This window comes from Leucopleurus acutus (genome assembly GCF_964270905.1).
Source record: "Leucopleurus acutus genome assembly, chromosome: 19".
NCBI classification, from domain to species: Eukaryota; Metazoa; Chordata; class Mammalia; order Artiodactyla; family Delphinidae; genus Leucopleurus; species Leucopleurus acutus.
In genome coordinates, this window is record NC_139161.1 from 26,324,366 (window position 1) to 26,338,548 (window position 14,183).

Consider the following 14,183-nt stretch of genomic DNA (forward strand, 5'->3'; position numbering starts at 1 on the left):
TGGGATCATGAGCACCAGTGGACAAAAGTACTCATATCTTTTGACTAAGAAAGTCTATGTCCTGGGGTTTATTCTGAGGAACAAAAATCAGTAATGGGGGAAATACATTCATACAGGGATATTCATTGCACTGTTATTTAAAATAACAAGAAATGAGGAATAACTTGTGCCCACCATTAGTGATTAGTTACGTAAAATCTGTTGCACCAATTCTATGAAATACCATGCACCCATTAAAAAATATTTTGTGGAGAGGAGCTTCAAGATGGTGGAAGAGTAAGATGTGGAGATCACCTGCCTCCCCACAGATACATCAGAAATACATCTACATATGGAACAACCCCTACAGAACACCTACTGAACGCTGGCAGAAGACCTCAGACCTCCCAGAAGGCAAGAAACTCCCCACGTACCTGGGTAGGGTAAAAGAAAAAAGAATAAACAGAGACAAAAGGATACGGATGGGACCTGCACCAGTGGGAGGGAGCTGTGAAGGAGGAAAGGTTTCCACACACTAGGAAGCCCCTTTGCGGGCAGAGACTGCGGGTGGCAGAGGGGGGAAGCTTCGGAGCCACGGAGGAGCGCACAGCAACGGGGGTGCGGAGGGCACAGTGGAGAGATTCCTGCACAGAGGGTCGGTGCCGACTGGCACTCACCAGCCCGAGAGGCTTCTCTGCCCACCCGCCGGGGCGGGCGGGGCTGGGAGCTGAGGCTCGGGCTTCGGTCAGATCCCAGGGAGAGGACTGTCGGCGTGAACACAGCCTGAAGGGGTTAGTGCACCACGGCTAGCCGGGAGGGAGTCCAGGAAAAGGTCTGGAACTGCCAAAGAGGCAAGAGACTTTTTCTTCCCTCTTTGTTTCCTGGTGTGCGAGGAGAGGGGATTCAGAGCATTGCTTAAAGGAGCTCCAGAGACGAGCGCGAGCTGCGCTGCCCCAGAGACGGGCATGAGACGCTAAGGCTGCTGCTGCCATCACCAAGAAGCCTGTGTGCGAGCACAGGTCACTATCCACACCTCCCCTCCTGGGAGCCTTTGCAGCCCGCCACTGCCAGGGTCCCGTGATCCAGGGACAACTTCCCCAGGAGAACACACAGTGCGCCTCAGGCTAGTTCAACGTCATGCCGGCCTCTATGATCATCTCTATAGATGCAGAAAAAGCTTTCAACAAAATTTGACACCGATTTGTGATTAAAAACTCTCCAGAAAGTAGGCATAGAGAGAACTTACCTCAACATAATAAAGGCCATATATGACAAACCCACAGCCAACATCATTCTCAATGGTGAAAAACAAACCATATCCACTAAGATCAGGAACAAGACAAGGTTGCCCACTCTCACCACTATTATTCAACATAGTTTTGGAAGTTTTAGCCACAGCAATCAGAGAAGAAAAAGAAATAAAAGGAATCCAAATCAGAAAAGAAGAAGTAAAGTTGTCACTGTTTGTAGATGACATTATACTATACATAGAGAATTCTAAAGATGCTACCAGAAAACAACTAGAGCTAATCAATGAATTTGGTAAAGTAGCAGGATACAAAATGAATGCACTGAAATCTCTTGCATTCCTATACACTAATGATGAAATATGGGAAGGAGAAATTAAGGAAACGCTCCCATTTACCATTGCAAGACAAAGAATAAAATAACTAGGAATAAACCTACCTAAGGAGATGAAAGACCTGTATGCAGAAAACTATAAGACACTGATGAAAAAATTAAAGATGATACAAACAGATGGAGAGATATACCATGTTCTTGGATTGGAAGAATCAACATTGTGAAAATGACTGTACTACCCAAAGCAATCTACAGATTCACTCCCTATCAAACTACCACTGGCATTTTTCACAGAACTAGAACAAAATATTTCACAATTTGTATGGAAACACAAAAGACCCCAAATAGCCAAAGCAATTTTGAGAAAGAAAAGGGAGCTGGAGGAATCAGGCTCCTGGACTTCAGACTATACTACAAAGATACAGTAATCAAGACAGTATGGTGCTGGCACAAAAACAGAAATGTAGATCAATGGAACAGGATAGAAAGCCCAGAGATAAACCCATGCACATATGGTCACCTTGCCTTTGTTAAGGAGGCAAGAATATACAGTGGAGAAAAGACAGCCTCTTCAATAAGTGGTGCTGGGAAGACTGGACAGCTACATGTAAAAAAATGAAATTAGAACATGCCCTAACACCATACACAAAAATAAACTCAAAATGGATTAAAGACCTATATGTAAGGCCAGACACTATCAAACTCTTCGAGGAAAACATAGGCAGAACACTCTATGACATAAATCACAGCAAGATCCTTTTTGACCCAGCTCCTAGAGAAATGGAAATAAAAACAAAAATAAACAAATGGGACCTAACGAAACTTAAAAGCTTTTGCACAGCAAAGGAAACCATAAACAAGAAGAAAAGACAAACCTCAGAATGGGAGAAAATATTTGCAAATGACAAAGGATTAATCTCCAAAATTTACAAGCAGCTCATGCAGCTCAATATCAGAAAAACAGACAACCCAATCCAGAAATGGGCAGAAGACCTAAATAGACATTTCTCCAAAGAAGATATACAGATTGCCAAAAAACACATGAAAGAATGCTCAAGGGCTTCCCTGGTGGCGCAGTGGTTGAGAGTCCGCCTGCCAGTGCAGGGGACGTGGGTTCATGCCCCGGTCCAGGAAGATCCCACATGCTGTGGAGTGGCTGGGCCCGTGAGCCATGGCCACTGAGCCTGCGCGTCCGGAGCCTGTGCTCTGCAACGGGAGAGGCCACAACAGTGAGAGGCCTGCGTACCGCAAAAAAAAAAAAAAAAAAAGAATGCTCAACATCATTAATCATTAGAGAAATGCAAATCAAAACTACAATGAGGGCTTCCCTGGTGGCGCAGTGGTTGAGAGTCTGCCTGCCGATGCAGGGGACACAAGTTCGTGCCCCAGTCCGGGAAGATCCCACATGCCGTGGAGCGGCTGGGCCAGTGAGCCATGGCTGCTGAGCCTGCACATCCGGAGCCTGTGCTCTCCAACGGGAGAGGCCACAACAGTGAGAGGCCCGCGTACTGCAAAAAAAAAAAAAAAAAAAAAACTACAATGAGATATCTCATACCGGTCAGAATGGCTGTCCTCAAAAAATGTACAAACAATAAATCCTGGAGAGGCTGTGGAGAAAAGGGAACCCTCTTGCACTGTTGGTGGGAATGTAACTTGAGACAGCCACTATGGAGAACAGTATGGAGGTTCCTTAAAAAACTAAAAATAGGGGCTTTCCTGGTGGCGCAGTGGTTGAGAGTCCGCCTGCCGATGCAGGGGACACGGGTTTGTGCCCCGGTCCGGGAAGATCCCACATGCTGTGGAGTGGCTGGGCCTGTGAGCCATGGCTGCTGAGCCTGCGCTTCCGGAGCCTGTGCTCTGCAACGGGAGAGGCTACAACAGTGAGAGGCCCGTGTACCACAAAAAAAAAAAAAAAAAAAAACTAAAAATAGAACTATCATACGACCCAGCAACCCCACTACTGGGCATGTACCCTGAGAAAACCATAATTCAAAAAGAGTCATGTACCAAAATGTTCATTGCAGCTCTGTTTACAATAAGCAGGACATGGAAGCAACCTAAGTGTCCATCAACAGATGAATGGATAAAGAAGATGTGGCACATATATACAGTGGAATATTACTCAGCCATAAAAAGAATCAAAATTGAGTTATTTGTAGTGAGGTGGATGGACCTAGAGTCTGTCATACAGGGTGAAGTAAGTCACAAAGAGAAAAAACAAAAACCATATGCAAACACATATATATGGAATAAAAAAAAAATGGTCATGAAGAACCTAGGGGCAAGACGGGAATAAAGATGCAGACCTACTAGAGAATGTACTTGAGGATACTGGGAGGGGTAGGGTAAGCTGGGACAAAGTGAGAGAGTGGCATCGACATATATACACTACCAAACTTAAAATAGCTAGTGAGAAGCAGCCGCATAGCACAGGGAAGTCAGGTCGGTGCTTTGTGACCACCTAGAAGGGTGGGATAGGGAGGGTGGGAGGGAGGGAGATGCAAGAGGGAAGAGATATGGGGACATATGTATATGTATAACTTATTCACTTTGTTATAAAGCAGAAACTAACACCATTGTAAAGCAATTATACTCTAATAAAGATGTTAAAATAATCAATAAAAACATAAAAAAAAATTTTGTGGGATAACATTTATTGGTCTGAGTGCATTCTGACAAATTGTTACACTGTTTATCTATTACTGTGTAACAGTATTACCACAAATTTAACAACTTAAAACAATGGACATTTATTACCTCACAGTTTCTGTAGCTGGGTCTTCTGCTTCAGGTTATCACAAGGTTGCCATCAGCATTCAGCTGGGGCTGCAGTCTCATCTGAGGCTTGACTTGGGATGGATCTGTTTTCAGACTAACATGGTTGTTGACACCATTCAGTTTTCTGTTTGGACTGAGGACCTGATTGTGTTGCTGGTTGTTGGCTAGAGACTGCTCTTGGCTCCTTGTCACGTGGACCACCCCAAAATGACTGCCTACTTCCTCAAAGCCATCAAGTGAAAGTGTCCCAGTAAGATTGGCTACATTCTTACGCAGTGTTAGTTTGGAAGTAACATCTCCTCATCTTTGCCATATTCTCTTGGCTAAAAGCAAGTCATAGATTGTGCCCACGCCCAAGGAGAGGGGATAACTTAAGATACGAATACCTGGAGACTTGGGATCATGGGTCTGTCCATCACAATTGCTTAGAAAAAAGTTGGCTGTAAGGAGACTGATAGCATGATATAATAATAGAAAGAAAGCACATTGTGTAGAGTCAGAGAAAAAAAAAAAGGTGTAATGACATATACCAAAACAGCCATCTGGTTACCTCCATGAGTGGTAGTTAAAGACAAGCGATAACCTAGAAAAACATGTGAACAGCAAAGAGTTTCTACCTGTAATATGAGCACAAGACACCCTTCAAAAGAAAATGAACAGAGAACATGAATAGATAGTCCATAAAAGAAGAATTTAAAAGGAACAATAAACACATGAAAAGAGATTCAATTCCAGTGATAATCAAAGAAATGCAAACCAAAACAATAATAGATTGCGATTTTTAAAAATTTATAGGACTGGCAAAATTTCAAATTGATAATACCCAGTATAGGTGAGAGTATAGGCAATTTGGCACCCCCATTGCAAGTGAGAGTCTGAAGTGGTTTGGTTAGTATGGGAAGATATCCATAATATATTAAATTGGTTAGCAGTTTATGGTTTCTAGTATATCAAAGCATGAACTGATTATCTCTGAGTCGTGAGACAATGGGTGGTTTTGACTTTTAAAAAACAGCACATCCTGATATAGTTTCTAAATTTTTAAATAATCAGCATGCTTTCCCTCATAATCAGAGAGAATGATACACCTGTTTTTATTCTGAACAAACTGTTAGGGCCTCATATCTTACTCTGAGTGGAATTTTTAAAGAAGGACTTAAAACCTTTAAAAATTAAGAGCACAAGATAAGAAACATAATAAATATGGTGGAGATGGACCTTGAGAAAGTTATTTAACTGCTCCAAGCCATAATTCCCTGTAGAGTGGTTGCTAATAATACATGTTATATATGATTATTGAGGATGAAATGAAATAATACATATAAAGTGCTTAGTATAGTCCCTGCACATTGTAGCTGCTCTGCCACAGTTACTGCCAGAAAAGGAAAAGAGAAACATCAGGTGACAGATTTGAAAGGGGATACTGAGCCAAAAAAAAAAAAAAAAAGTAAGGAGGGAAAGAAGTTATCTTTTTAAAATATCTTTCCATCCAGATAAAGGTTTTTCAAGCACTTGATAGACTCCTGTAACTAACCTTTCCTGTTCAGCCAGTCTACAGACCCTCCAGACTCTACCCTGTTTCCCCATTCTGTCCCAGCTTTACACCAGGAAAAGGGCTTTCTCAGAATATAGTTCAAGTTAAAGATAAAAGGTGTCACTGAGCTTTTTCTCAGAATATAATAATGGGCCTCTTAAGTGACAGATACATCATCCTTGATATAGGGATCATAAAAACCCTTTGAAGAGGTCACATGGTGAAAAGTTTGAGACCTGCTGTTTTAGTAGTGTAAGAGCTCCTAACTATGAGATTACCATTTTTAGTACTGTGACTTAACAAAGAGCCTCCAGATAAATGGTTCTGGGAATCACCCCATTAATACAGCTTGTCCTGTGGTTACGTATGATGGTACCTGTCCTTTACACAGTTTTTGCTCTGCTGTTACATTTCTGAAAATAAAGCATGTGTTCTCTGTTAATTTGCTTGTGTTTTCAGAATACATTAAGATGGCAGATCATTATGTGCCAGTGCCAGGAGGACCAAACAACAACAACTATGCAAATGTGGAATTAATTCTTGACATTGCTAAAAGGATCCCAGTACAAGTAAGAGAGGCCAGCGTCTCCTCGAAATCCAAATTCAGCCTTTTTTTAAAAAAAATTTTTTCTGGGAGTATAGTTGATTTGCAATGTTGTATTTCTGTTGTACAGCAAAGTGAATCAGTTATACATAAACATCTATCCACTCTTTTTTAGATTCTTTTCCCACAGAGGCCATTACAGGGTATTGAGAAGAGTTTCCTTTGCCAAATTCAGCCATTTTACAGTTGGGCACAAGGGGATAGCCAGTGAAGAACTTTTAATTTTATATAAAGCATCTTTGTTGAACGTTGGTAAAAGCCTTTATATGGGATATAACAGACAGGGAAAGGAAAGATGGAAAGAATGGAATGAGCCAACATAAAGTAAATGTAATCCAAACAAGAGGTTTGTAAGGGTGTTTCAGAGATTATTCTATCCATTTCACCTTCAAACCTCCTAGTAAGTAAAAGTTGCCTGTTTCCAGTGGAATACTCTTAGTCCAGAATATGGTAGAGTAGAAGGAGGTTGTTTCTTCCCTATCACATTGTGTTAAGGAGTTTAGGGTAAGTGTCTTAAAGCCCAAAGAGAAAAAAACTCGGGATTTGTATGGCAGTATAGCCAGTAGATATAAAGGTGGAGTTGGGTGGCCAAAGTAATTCAATCTGTGGAAGAAAACCAGCATTTCTACAAGAGGCTCTATAGAGTCTAGTTGAAAGGCTATGAACTGAGTTTCCTAAAGAGCAACAATACTAGCTGGTTCTTAATATCAGTTTCAACCTGTTTTTGACCTCTTCAGAGGTTTTACCACAATGGACTGCTTATTGTTGTTCTGTGAAAAGTTTGCCAAGAATCAGGCATAGAAGCTGAATTAGGCATTAGGCTGCCATGGAGCTATTGTACCTCATGGAGCAGGGCCAGTCTTGGTAGAAAGTAATACAGTTTATCATGTTCTTTTCAGTATGAATTTTAAGAATGAATCATATTGTGTTCCCTTGTAGGCAGTTTGGGCTGGCTGGGGTCATGCTTCTGAGAATCCTAAGCTCCCAGAACTTCTTTTGAAAAATGGCATCGCCTTCATGGGTAAGCCTTTCTGACATACTGTTCCTGCCTTTCTGTTCCTCTCTGTCATTTTGGCACTGGGCTCTTAGTTTTTCATCAGTCAGCAGCTCTCCGAGTAACCCTTTTCTTCATTTCTTTTTCTTTTTTCTTTTTTTTTAACCCTTCATCGTTTCTTACATCTTGCATCTTTTTTGTGTGTGTGTGTGTGATACGCGGGCCTCTCACTGTTGTGGCCTCTCCCGTTGCGGAACACAGACTCCGGATGCTCAGGCTCAGCGGCCATGGCTCACAGGCCCAGCTGCTCCGCGGCATGTGGGATCTTCCCAGACTGGGGCACGAACCCGTGTCCCCTGCATCAGCAGGCGGACTCTCAACCACTGCGCCACCAGGGAAGCCCACATCTTGATTGTGTTTTTTGTCCCCAGATTCTTTTCTATGAGATATGGAGGAGGCTCTGATTTCCAGAACACTGGCCTTTAAAAACTTGGCCATTAACGTTAAGAAAACATGTGGAGAAATGACCTATTTTTATATAGAAAAGATAATTGAATACTTAGGATACGCTGGCAGTGTGCCCTTAAATATGAATCATTTCTTTCACATTTAAGCATATAGATTATATTCCTATAAGAGAGCTATTTCTTCTGACTTTTCTGCTATCCTATACGGAGAGAAAATTTGAGGTTATATGGCTCAAAGTGTCTCTATCTCTGCAATGATGATTATGCTTTGTAAAGCCTATTAAAGGTAAATCTTCCGTTTGGGTTTCCATAAGACCAAGGAGAGTATAATATTTTAAACTTGAACACCAAAACTTTATTGTCCTTACTTCAGGATATTGGTTAAAAAAAAAAAAAAGAAAGACTTTGTTAATATGGTAAAGTTGGATCATGACAGATGATAAAATCAGAGTTACATTTGTCAGGAATTTAATTCAGCATATATTTATATATATTGAATTCTCCCTGAATGCAAAAATTTACCACATTAGGTTCTATGAAGGGTACAAAGATGAGCCAAACCATAGTAGTCCCCATAATCAAGTTTCTGATGTTGATGATATGTGCTGTAGGGGATACAAGACAAATACAAAAATAATTATATGGAAGACAAAATACATGTGACAGAAACGAGGCCAAAATGTTACAGTCAGGGTTCTTTCCTTGTCTTGTTTTCAGGTCCTCCAAGCCAGGCCATGTGGGCTTTGGGGGATAAGATTGCATCTTCCATAGTGGCTCAGACTGCAGGTATCCCAACTCTTCCATGGAGTGGCAGTGGTAAGAAATTATTTGTTTGTATCTTGAAGTGTAGAAAAGCTCGGTAGAATATTTGGGACTATGGCCTTGGGGCTTAAGCCTGCTTTAAAATGTGTTGGATATTTGACAGAAATAGAATACACATTAATTAATGGTATCTTGTATCTCCTGGCTTAATTGTTGTACCTGTGATTTTATCTTGTCTTAAGAATGTAAATTTTGTACCAGGTATGTAGATGCTAAATTGTAATGTAAATGATCTTGGGACTTAATTTGGAGAAACTCTGAGAAAACTCATCTGGTTCTGTGGATTCAGATCTACTCTGGGTAGGCTAGAATCTTCCTCAGAGATGGACTTCTTAGGTGGAATAGGCCTTTGAACCTGCCTGGGAGGTGACTGGAATCACTAAGAAAAAACTAAAACCCACCTACTCAGATGCTTGCCTGCCAGTATTCATTCTTTCTTCCTTCCTTCCTTCCTTCCTTCCTTCCTTCCTTCCTTCCTTCCTTTCTCCCTCTCTCTCTCCCTCCCTCCCTCCCTCCCTTCCTTCCTTCCTTCTTCCTTCTTTCTTTCTTTCTTTCTTCCTTCCTTCCTTCCTTCCTTCCTTCCTTTCTTTCTCTTTCTGTTTATTTAATCTTTATTTTAAAAATTTTATATTGGAGTATAGTTGATTAACAATGTTGTGTTAGTTTCAGGTGTACAGCAAAGTGATTCAGTTATGCATATACATGTATCTGTTCTTTTTTTAATACATTTATTTATTTTATTTATTTATTTTTGGCTGCGTTGGGTCTTCATTGCTGCACACGGGCTTTCTCTAGTTGCGGCGAGTTGGGGGTTACTCTCCGTTGCGGTGTGCAGGCTTCTCATTGCGGTGGCTTCTCCTGCTGTGGAACACAGTCTCTAGGCGCGTGGGCTTCAGTAGTTGTGGTACATGGGCTCAGTAGCTGTGGCGCACGGGCTTAGTTGTTCTGCGGCATGTGGGATTTTCCCGGACCAGAGATCGAACCTGTGTCCCTTGCATTGGCAGGCGGATTCTTAATCATTGGGCCACCAGAAAAGTCCCTCTTTTCTTTTTTGCCAGTGTTTTCTTGATTTGAGCCCACAGTCTATTGATGATTTGTTTTGCTTGTTTAATACCATTCAACCTCTCATTTGCCCTTGATGCAGAAAAATGAGGTCCATAATCAACCTTTCTTTTAGACATGCAGAAGGATGAATTTTTTGTAAAAATGATTTATTCTTGACGAATCCCTTGAAGAGTGCGTTGTGAATTATTATAGCTGATAACAATATGAACTTCTGTTTTTTGGTACTGAAGCACAGAGAGCAAACATACACTAAAACCTCTTCCGAATAGGAACTACCATTGTCTTGAGTCAGAACAGATGTGAACTCTTGTTACTCTGGCTCTCCAGGGGGATTGCAATATCCTCTCCAGACCGGCTGGGTCAAACAGTTTAAAATAAAACATTGAATTTGTTCTTGTTTGAGTGGAGAGGCTATACCATTCCCTTTGTGGCTGAGTACAGGGACATTCAGGGAGTATGGAATCATGACTCTGCTGAGGCCAATAAAACCGCCATTTCCATTTCCAAGAGCTCATAAAGATTGAATTATTTCTCAGACCTCTGGCCCTGAAGCAGCCCTGAACACACACATCGAAGGTATTTTGCCTGCTGAGTTTATGTGAGAAGTCTGACGTGCTTTTTTGTTTGTTTGTTTTGTCTTGTATGTCCTTGCATTTTTTTAAATTGCTGCTTGTTAGCTCTCTTGGCTTTCTCCAGCAACAGAACCGAAGTGGCCAGGTGTTGCTATAGATAAATCCTGCTAACTCCAAGGACTGATCAGGGTTTTATGGTATCCTTTCTCCCATCTACCCTCAATTTTGGATAAATATGAAAGCATTTTAAAGAAGGTACTGGTGGTCCAGTGGTTAGGATTCGGCACGTTCACTGCCATGGGCCTGTGTTTAATCTCTGGTTGGGAAACTTAAGATCCTGCAAGCCATGTGGCACTGCCAAAAAAACAGTGGGGGGAAGTAAAGAAGGTATAAGCAGAAAACTGACAAAAACAGAAGCTTTTGTAGCTGCTTTTAAGTCACTGTTATCTATTGCAGGTCTTTGTGTGGACTGGCACGAAAATGATTTTTCAAAACGTATCTTAAATGTTCCTCAGGAACTATATGAAAAAGGTTGTGTGAAGGATGTGGATGACGGGCTGAAGGTAAGTTACTAACTCTAGGGAGTGATGTTTTTCAACGGACCACTTACAGTCCCAAATACAGGGATTTTCTAGACTTGTTTTTTTATACTTACATAGGTAAGTGTGTGAATGCATACGTAATTATACATATAGTTTTACTTTGTTTTTGATCTATATGGGATTATCTTAGATTGAAACATACAAAATTGCCAATATTCAACCATTTTTTTACCTACCAAAAAAATGCAATTTCTTCTTGTTCAACCCAATAGTACAAATATTACTCAGGTACTTTTTTTCCCCACCTAATAGTATATCTTCAGGATCTTTCTATTTTGCTATATATAGACCTACCAAGTGACAGCCTTTTTAAAGGGAGAAAATGCCAGTTTTCTCCTTCCCTACTAATACCATTCTCACTTCCATTTTTCTCTTTCTTCTTGAAGGCAGCGGAGGAAGTTGGATATCCAGTAATGATCAAGGCCTCGGAAGGAGGAGGAGGGAAGGGGATCAGAAAAGTCAACAATGAAGATGACTTCCCTAACCTCTTCAGACAGGTAGAGTACAAGCTGTCGTTATTTATTGGAACTAACATGTATATCAGAGATGCATGTAATTTGGATGTCCAGAAAATATTTAGATTTTTTTGTCTACAGCTAATCTTGTCTTTCTTTCTAGCCTCTACCTGCTTATTAGCAGGGGAAAAGAATTAATAAAATGTCCAGTTCAATTTAAGGTTTTATTCATTTACGTAATACAAGCAGTAGAGTTATTCTGTCTTATATAAAATTGCTCAGTTTCTCAGATAGCTCTTCTGCATATGGTTTGTGTGGCTCATAGGAACTCATAGTAACAAGCAAGAGTCAGTACCTTTCTGCATTTTTGTGTCCCTCTTCTGCTGGCACGTTAGACAATGTATGTGACACGGTTAATTCCTGATCTGGATGCTCTTGGTCTGGCCTCACTCAAGCTCTTTGATTGACTTCACCTCACTTCAGTTCAAATTGGCTGCAGACTCCTGAGTTTCTGTCATGTGTTCTGTCCTGTACTGCATGGTCACCACACCCTGGCACAGGGACCCTGTGGCAGGCGCATGTTCTATGAGAACGGAGGGTGGCTCAGGAAAGCTAAACCTAGGCTTTCTCTTTGCCTAATCCTCTGATTTGCAGCCAAGGATGTGGCCATACTACAAGTTGGTCGTGGAGGCCAAAGAAATGATTTCTTTTCAGAATCTTAGAGAAAGAATCCGTAGACAGGAGTCTCTTTTTCCTGCCCTCAGAGTTACCATTACATACTTGACTCACTTCTTTTTTTCTCCTACCAATACCCAGAAAAAGGAAAATTGGGACACCTTCTGGCCTTTTCACTTTCCTAGCTTCCCACTTTTTCTTATTTTTCCCAGCATCTTTTACTTTGTACCATCTTTTACTAGTACCCCTAGCTGCATATTATTTGCCCTTTTTTTTTTTTTTGAAAACCATTCAGCACCAAACTTTTTGCTTCATTGTCATGAGCTAAAGAGAAAAACTCTGTGAGCTGGGTCTTCCATGATTTGATATACTAGACAAAGAAAGTGATAAACGTATTGTTTTGCTGCATTATCCTATTTTGAGTGTCAGTATTTGAATATTACCTGTCATTTACTTTATATTCCTTCTATAATAATTCTAATTTCATAAGCAGGTCATGCCTCATGTTAATTTTTTAAAATGTTAACTCCTTTAGATAATTCAAAATTACTTATTACTGTGGAATCAAGTAGTTGAAATATCTAGAATACTAAGATTAGGAAGTTTTATGTAAAAGTCCTTAAGTTCCAATAATGATTAACTAAGTAACTCAAATCAGTCCTCCCACTGAGAGCAAACTAGAAAAGGTGGCCAAATTTAAAAAAAAAAAAAAAAATCTGTTTTAAGGCACTAGAGATCTTTCAAGGCAATGAAGAATTTGGGGGCTAAGATATAGGAGAAGAATGAAACCCAGAGAGGTCTCATGTTTGAGGCCGTTTTTTCCCTAGAGATATCCTTTAGTTTGAGAAGAAGCAGTTGAAAAGCTGATTAGATTTTTCAACAGTCTTCTAAGACTAAAAGGACAAAACTTAGACTGTAGTGTTTGCTGAGGAGGGTTCCCTGGGAAACCTCCCACATTTTAGGTTGGGATCTTGAAGGAGTAAGAATGAACTAGAAATAGACCAGTTCTCAAAGGGACTAAATCTCACCTTCAAAATGCTTAACTCTTGATTCTAGCATGGTGTTCTAGGGTTACTAGCGTCCCTAGCTACCAGCAGGAAGCAAATATAAATTCTCTCTAGAGAAAGGTAACATCCAGAACCTCAAATTATTTCTATTAATGTTTCAAATGCAGTTTCAAGCAGCCAATTAAAAATAAGCAGGCATCACAACATTGTAAATCAACTATACTTCAATAAAATAAATTTAAAAAATAAGCAAGCGTATCAAATTATGTGATTGAAAATCAAGAAAAATAAAAGCCAATAGAAACAGACCCACAGAGGGTTTAGATAATGGATCCATCAGGCAAGGACTTTAAAGTAACTATATTTAATGTATTCAAGGAAATTAAAGATAAGATTGAGAATTTGGGCAGACAACTGGAAACCATAAAGAAGTAGCAAATGAAAATTCTAGAACTGAAAATGCAATAACTAAAATTAAGTCAATAGAGGAGTTTAATGGCATATTAGATGCAGTTGAAGAGAGAACTAGTGACTGGATGATAGGTCAGAAGAAAATTCAGACTGAAGCATGAAGAGACAAAAAGGATGAAAAATACAGAAAAGAGCATGTGAGAGAGTATTTGCAAAGATGACCATGTTAACTCCTCCCATTCCCTATATACATACCTTTTTTTTTTTTTTTTTTGCAGTATGCGGGTCTCTCACTGTTGTGGCCTCTCCCGTTGCGGAGCACAGGCTCAATGGCCATGGCCCACGGGCCCAGCCGCTCCACGGCATGTGGGATCCTCCCGGACCAGGGCACGAACCTGTGTCCTCTGCCTCGGCAGGTGGACTCTCAACCACTGTGCCACCAGGGAAGCCCTACACACCTTTTTATAGTATGATTTTGCCTTCTTCCCATCAAGAAATAGAGTCTTTTTTTCCCATCCTTTGAATTTTGGTTGGCCTTGTGACTTGGGTTGACCAATAAAATGTGGTAGAAATGGTGTGCAAGTTCCAAAGCCTAAACTGCAAGTGGTCTTGTAGTTTCTGCCCTTGCCCTTTTGGA

General features: G+C 40.6%; 1 protein-coding gene across 7 annotated transcripts in view; it reads left to right on the top strand.

Annotated features, from left to right (window-relative positions):
* Positions 1 to 14,183, top strand: part of ACACA (acetyl-CoA carboxylase alpha) — a 208,601-nt gene that overhangs the window by 95,504 nt on the left and 98,914 nt on the right. For all 7 annotated transcript variants that reach the window (XM_082861297.1, XM_082861299.1, XM_082861296.1 and 4 more), the window contains 5 exons: positions 6,332 to 6,441; positions 7,416 to 7,497; positions 8,655 to 8,753; positions 10,853 to 10,959; positions 11,385 to 11,495. In XM_082861297.1, coding sequence (XP_082717423.1) covers positions 6,332 to 6,441; positions 7,416 to 7,497; positions 8,655 to 8,753; positions 10,853 to 10,959; positions 11,385 to 11,495 — 509 coding nt within the window. The remainder of the gene's footprint in view (positions 1 to 6,331; positions 6,442 to 7,415; positions 7,498 to 8,654; positions 8,754 to 10,852; positions 10,960 to 11,384; positions 11,496 to 14,183) is intronic.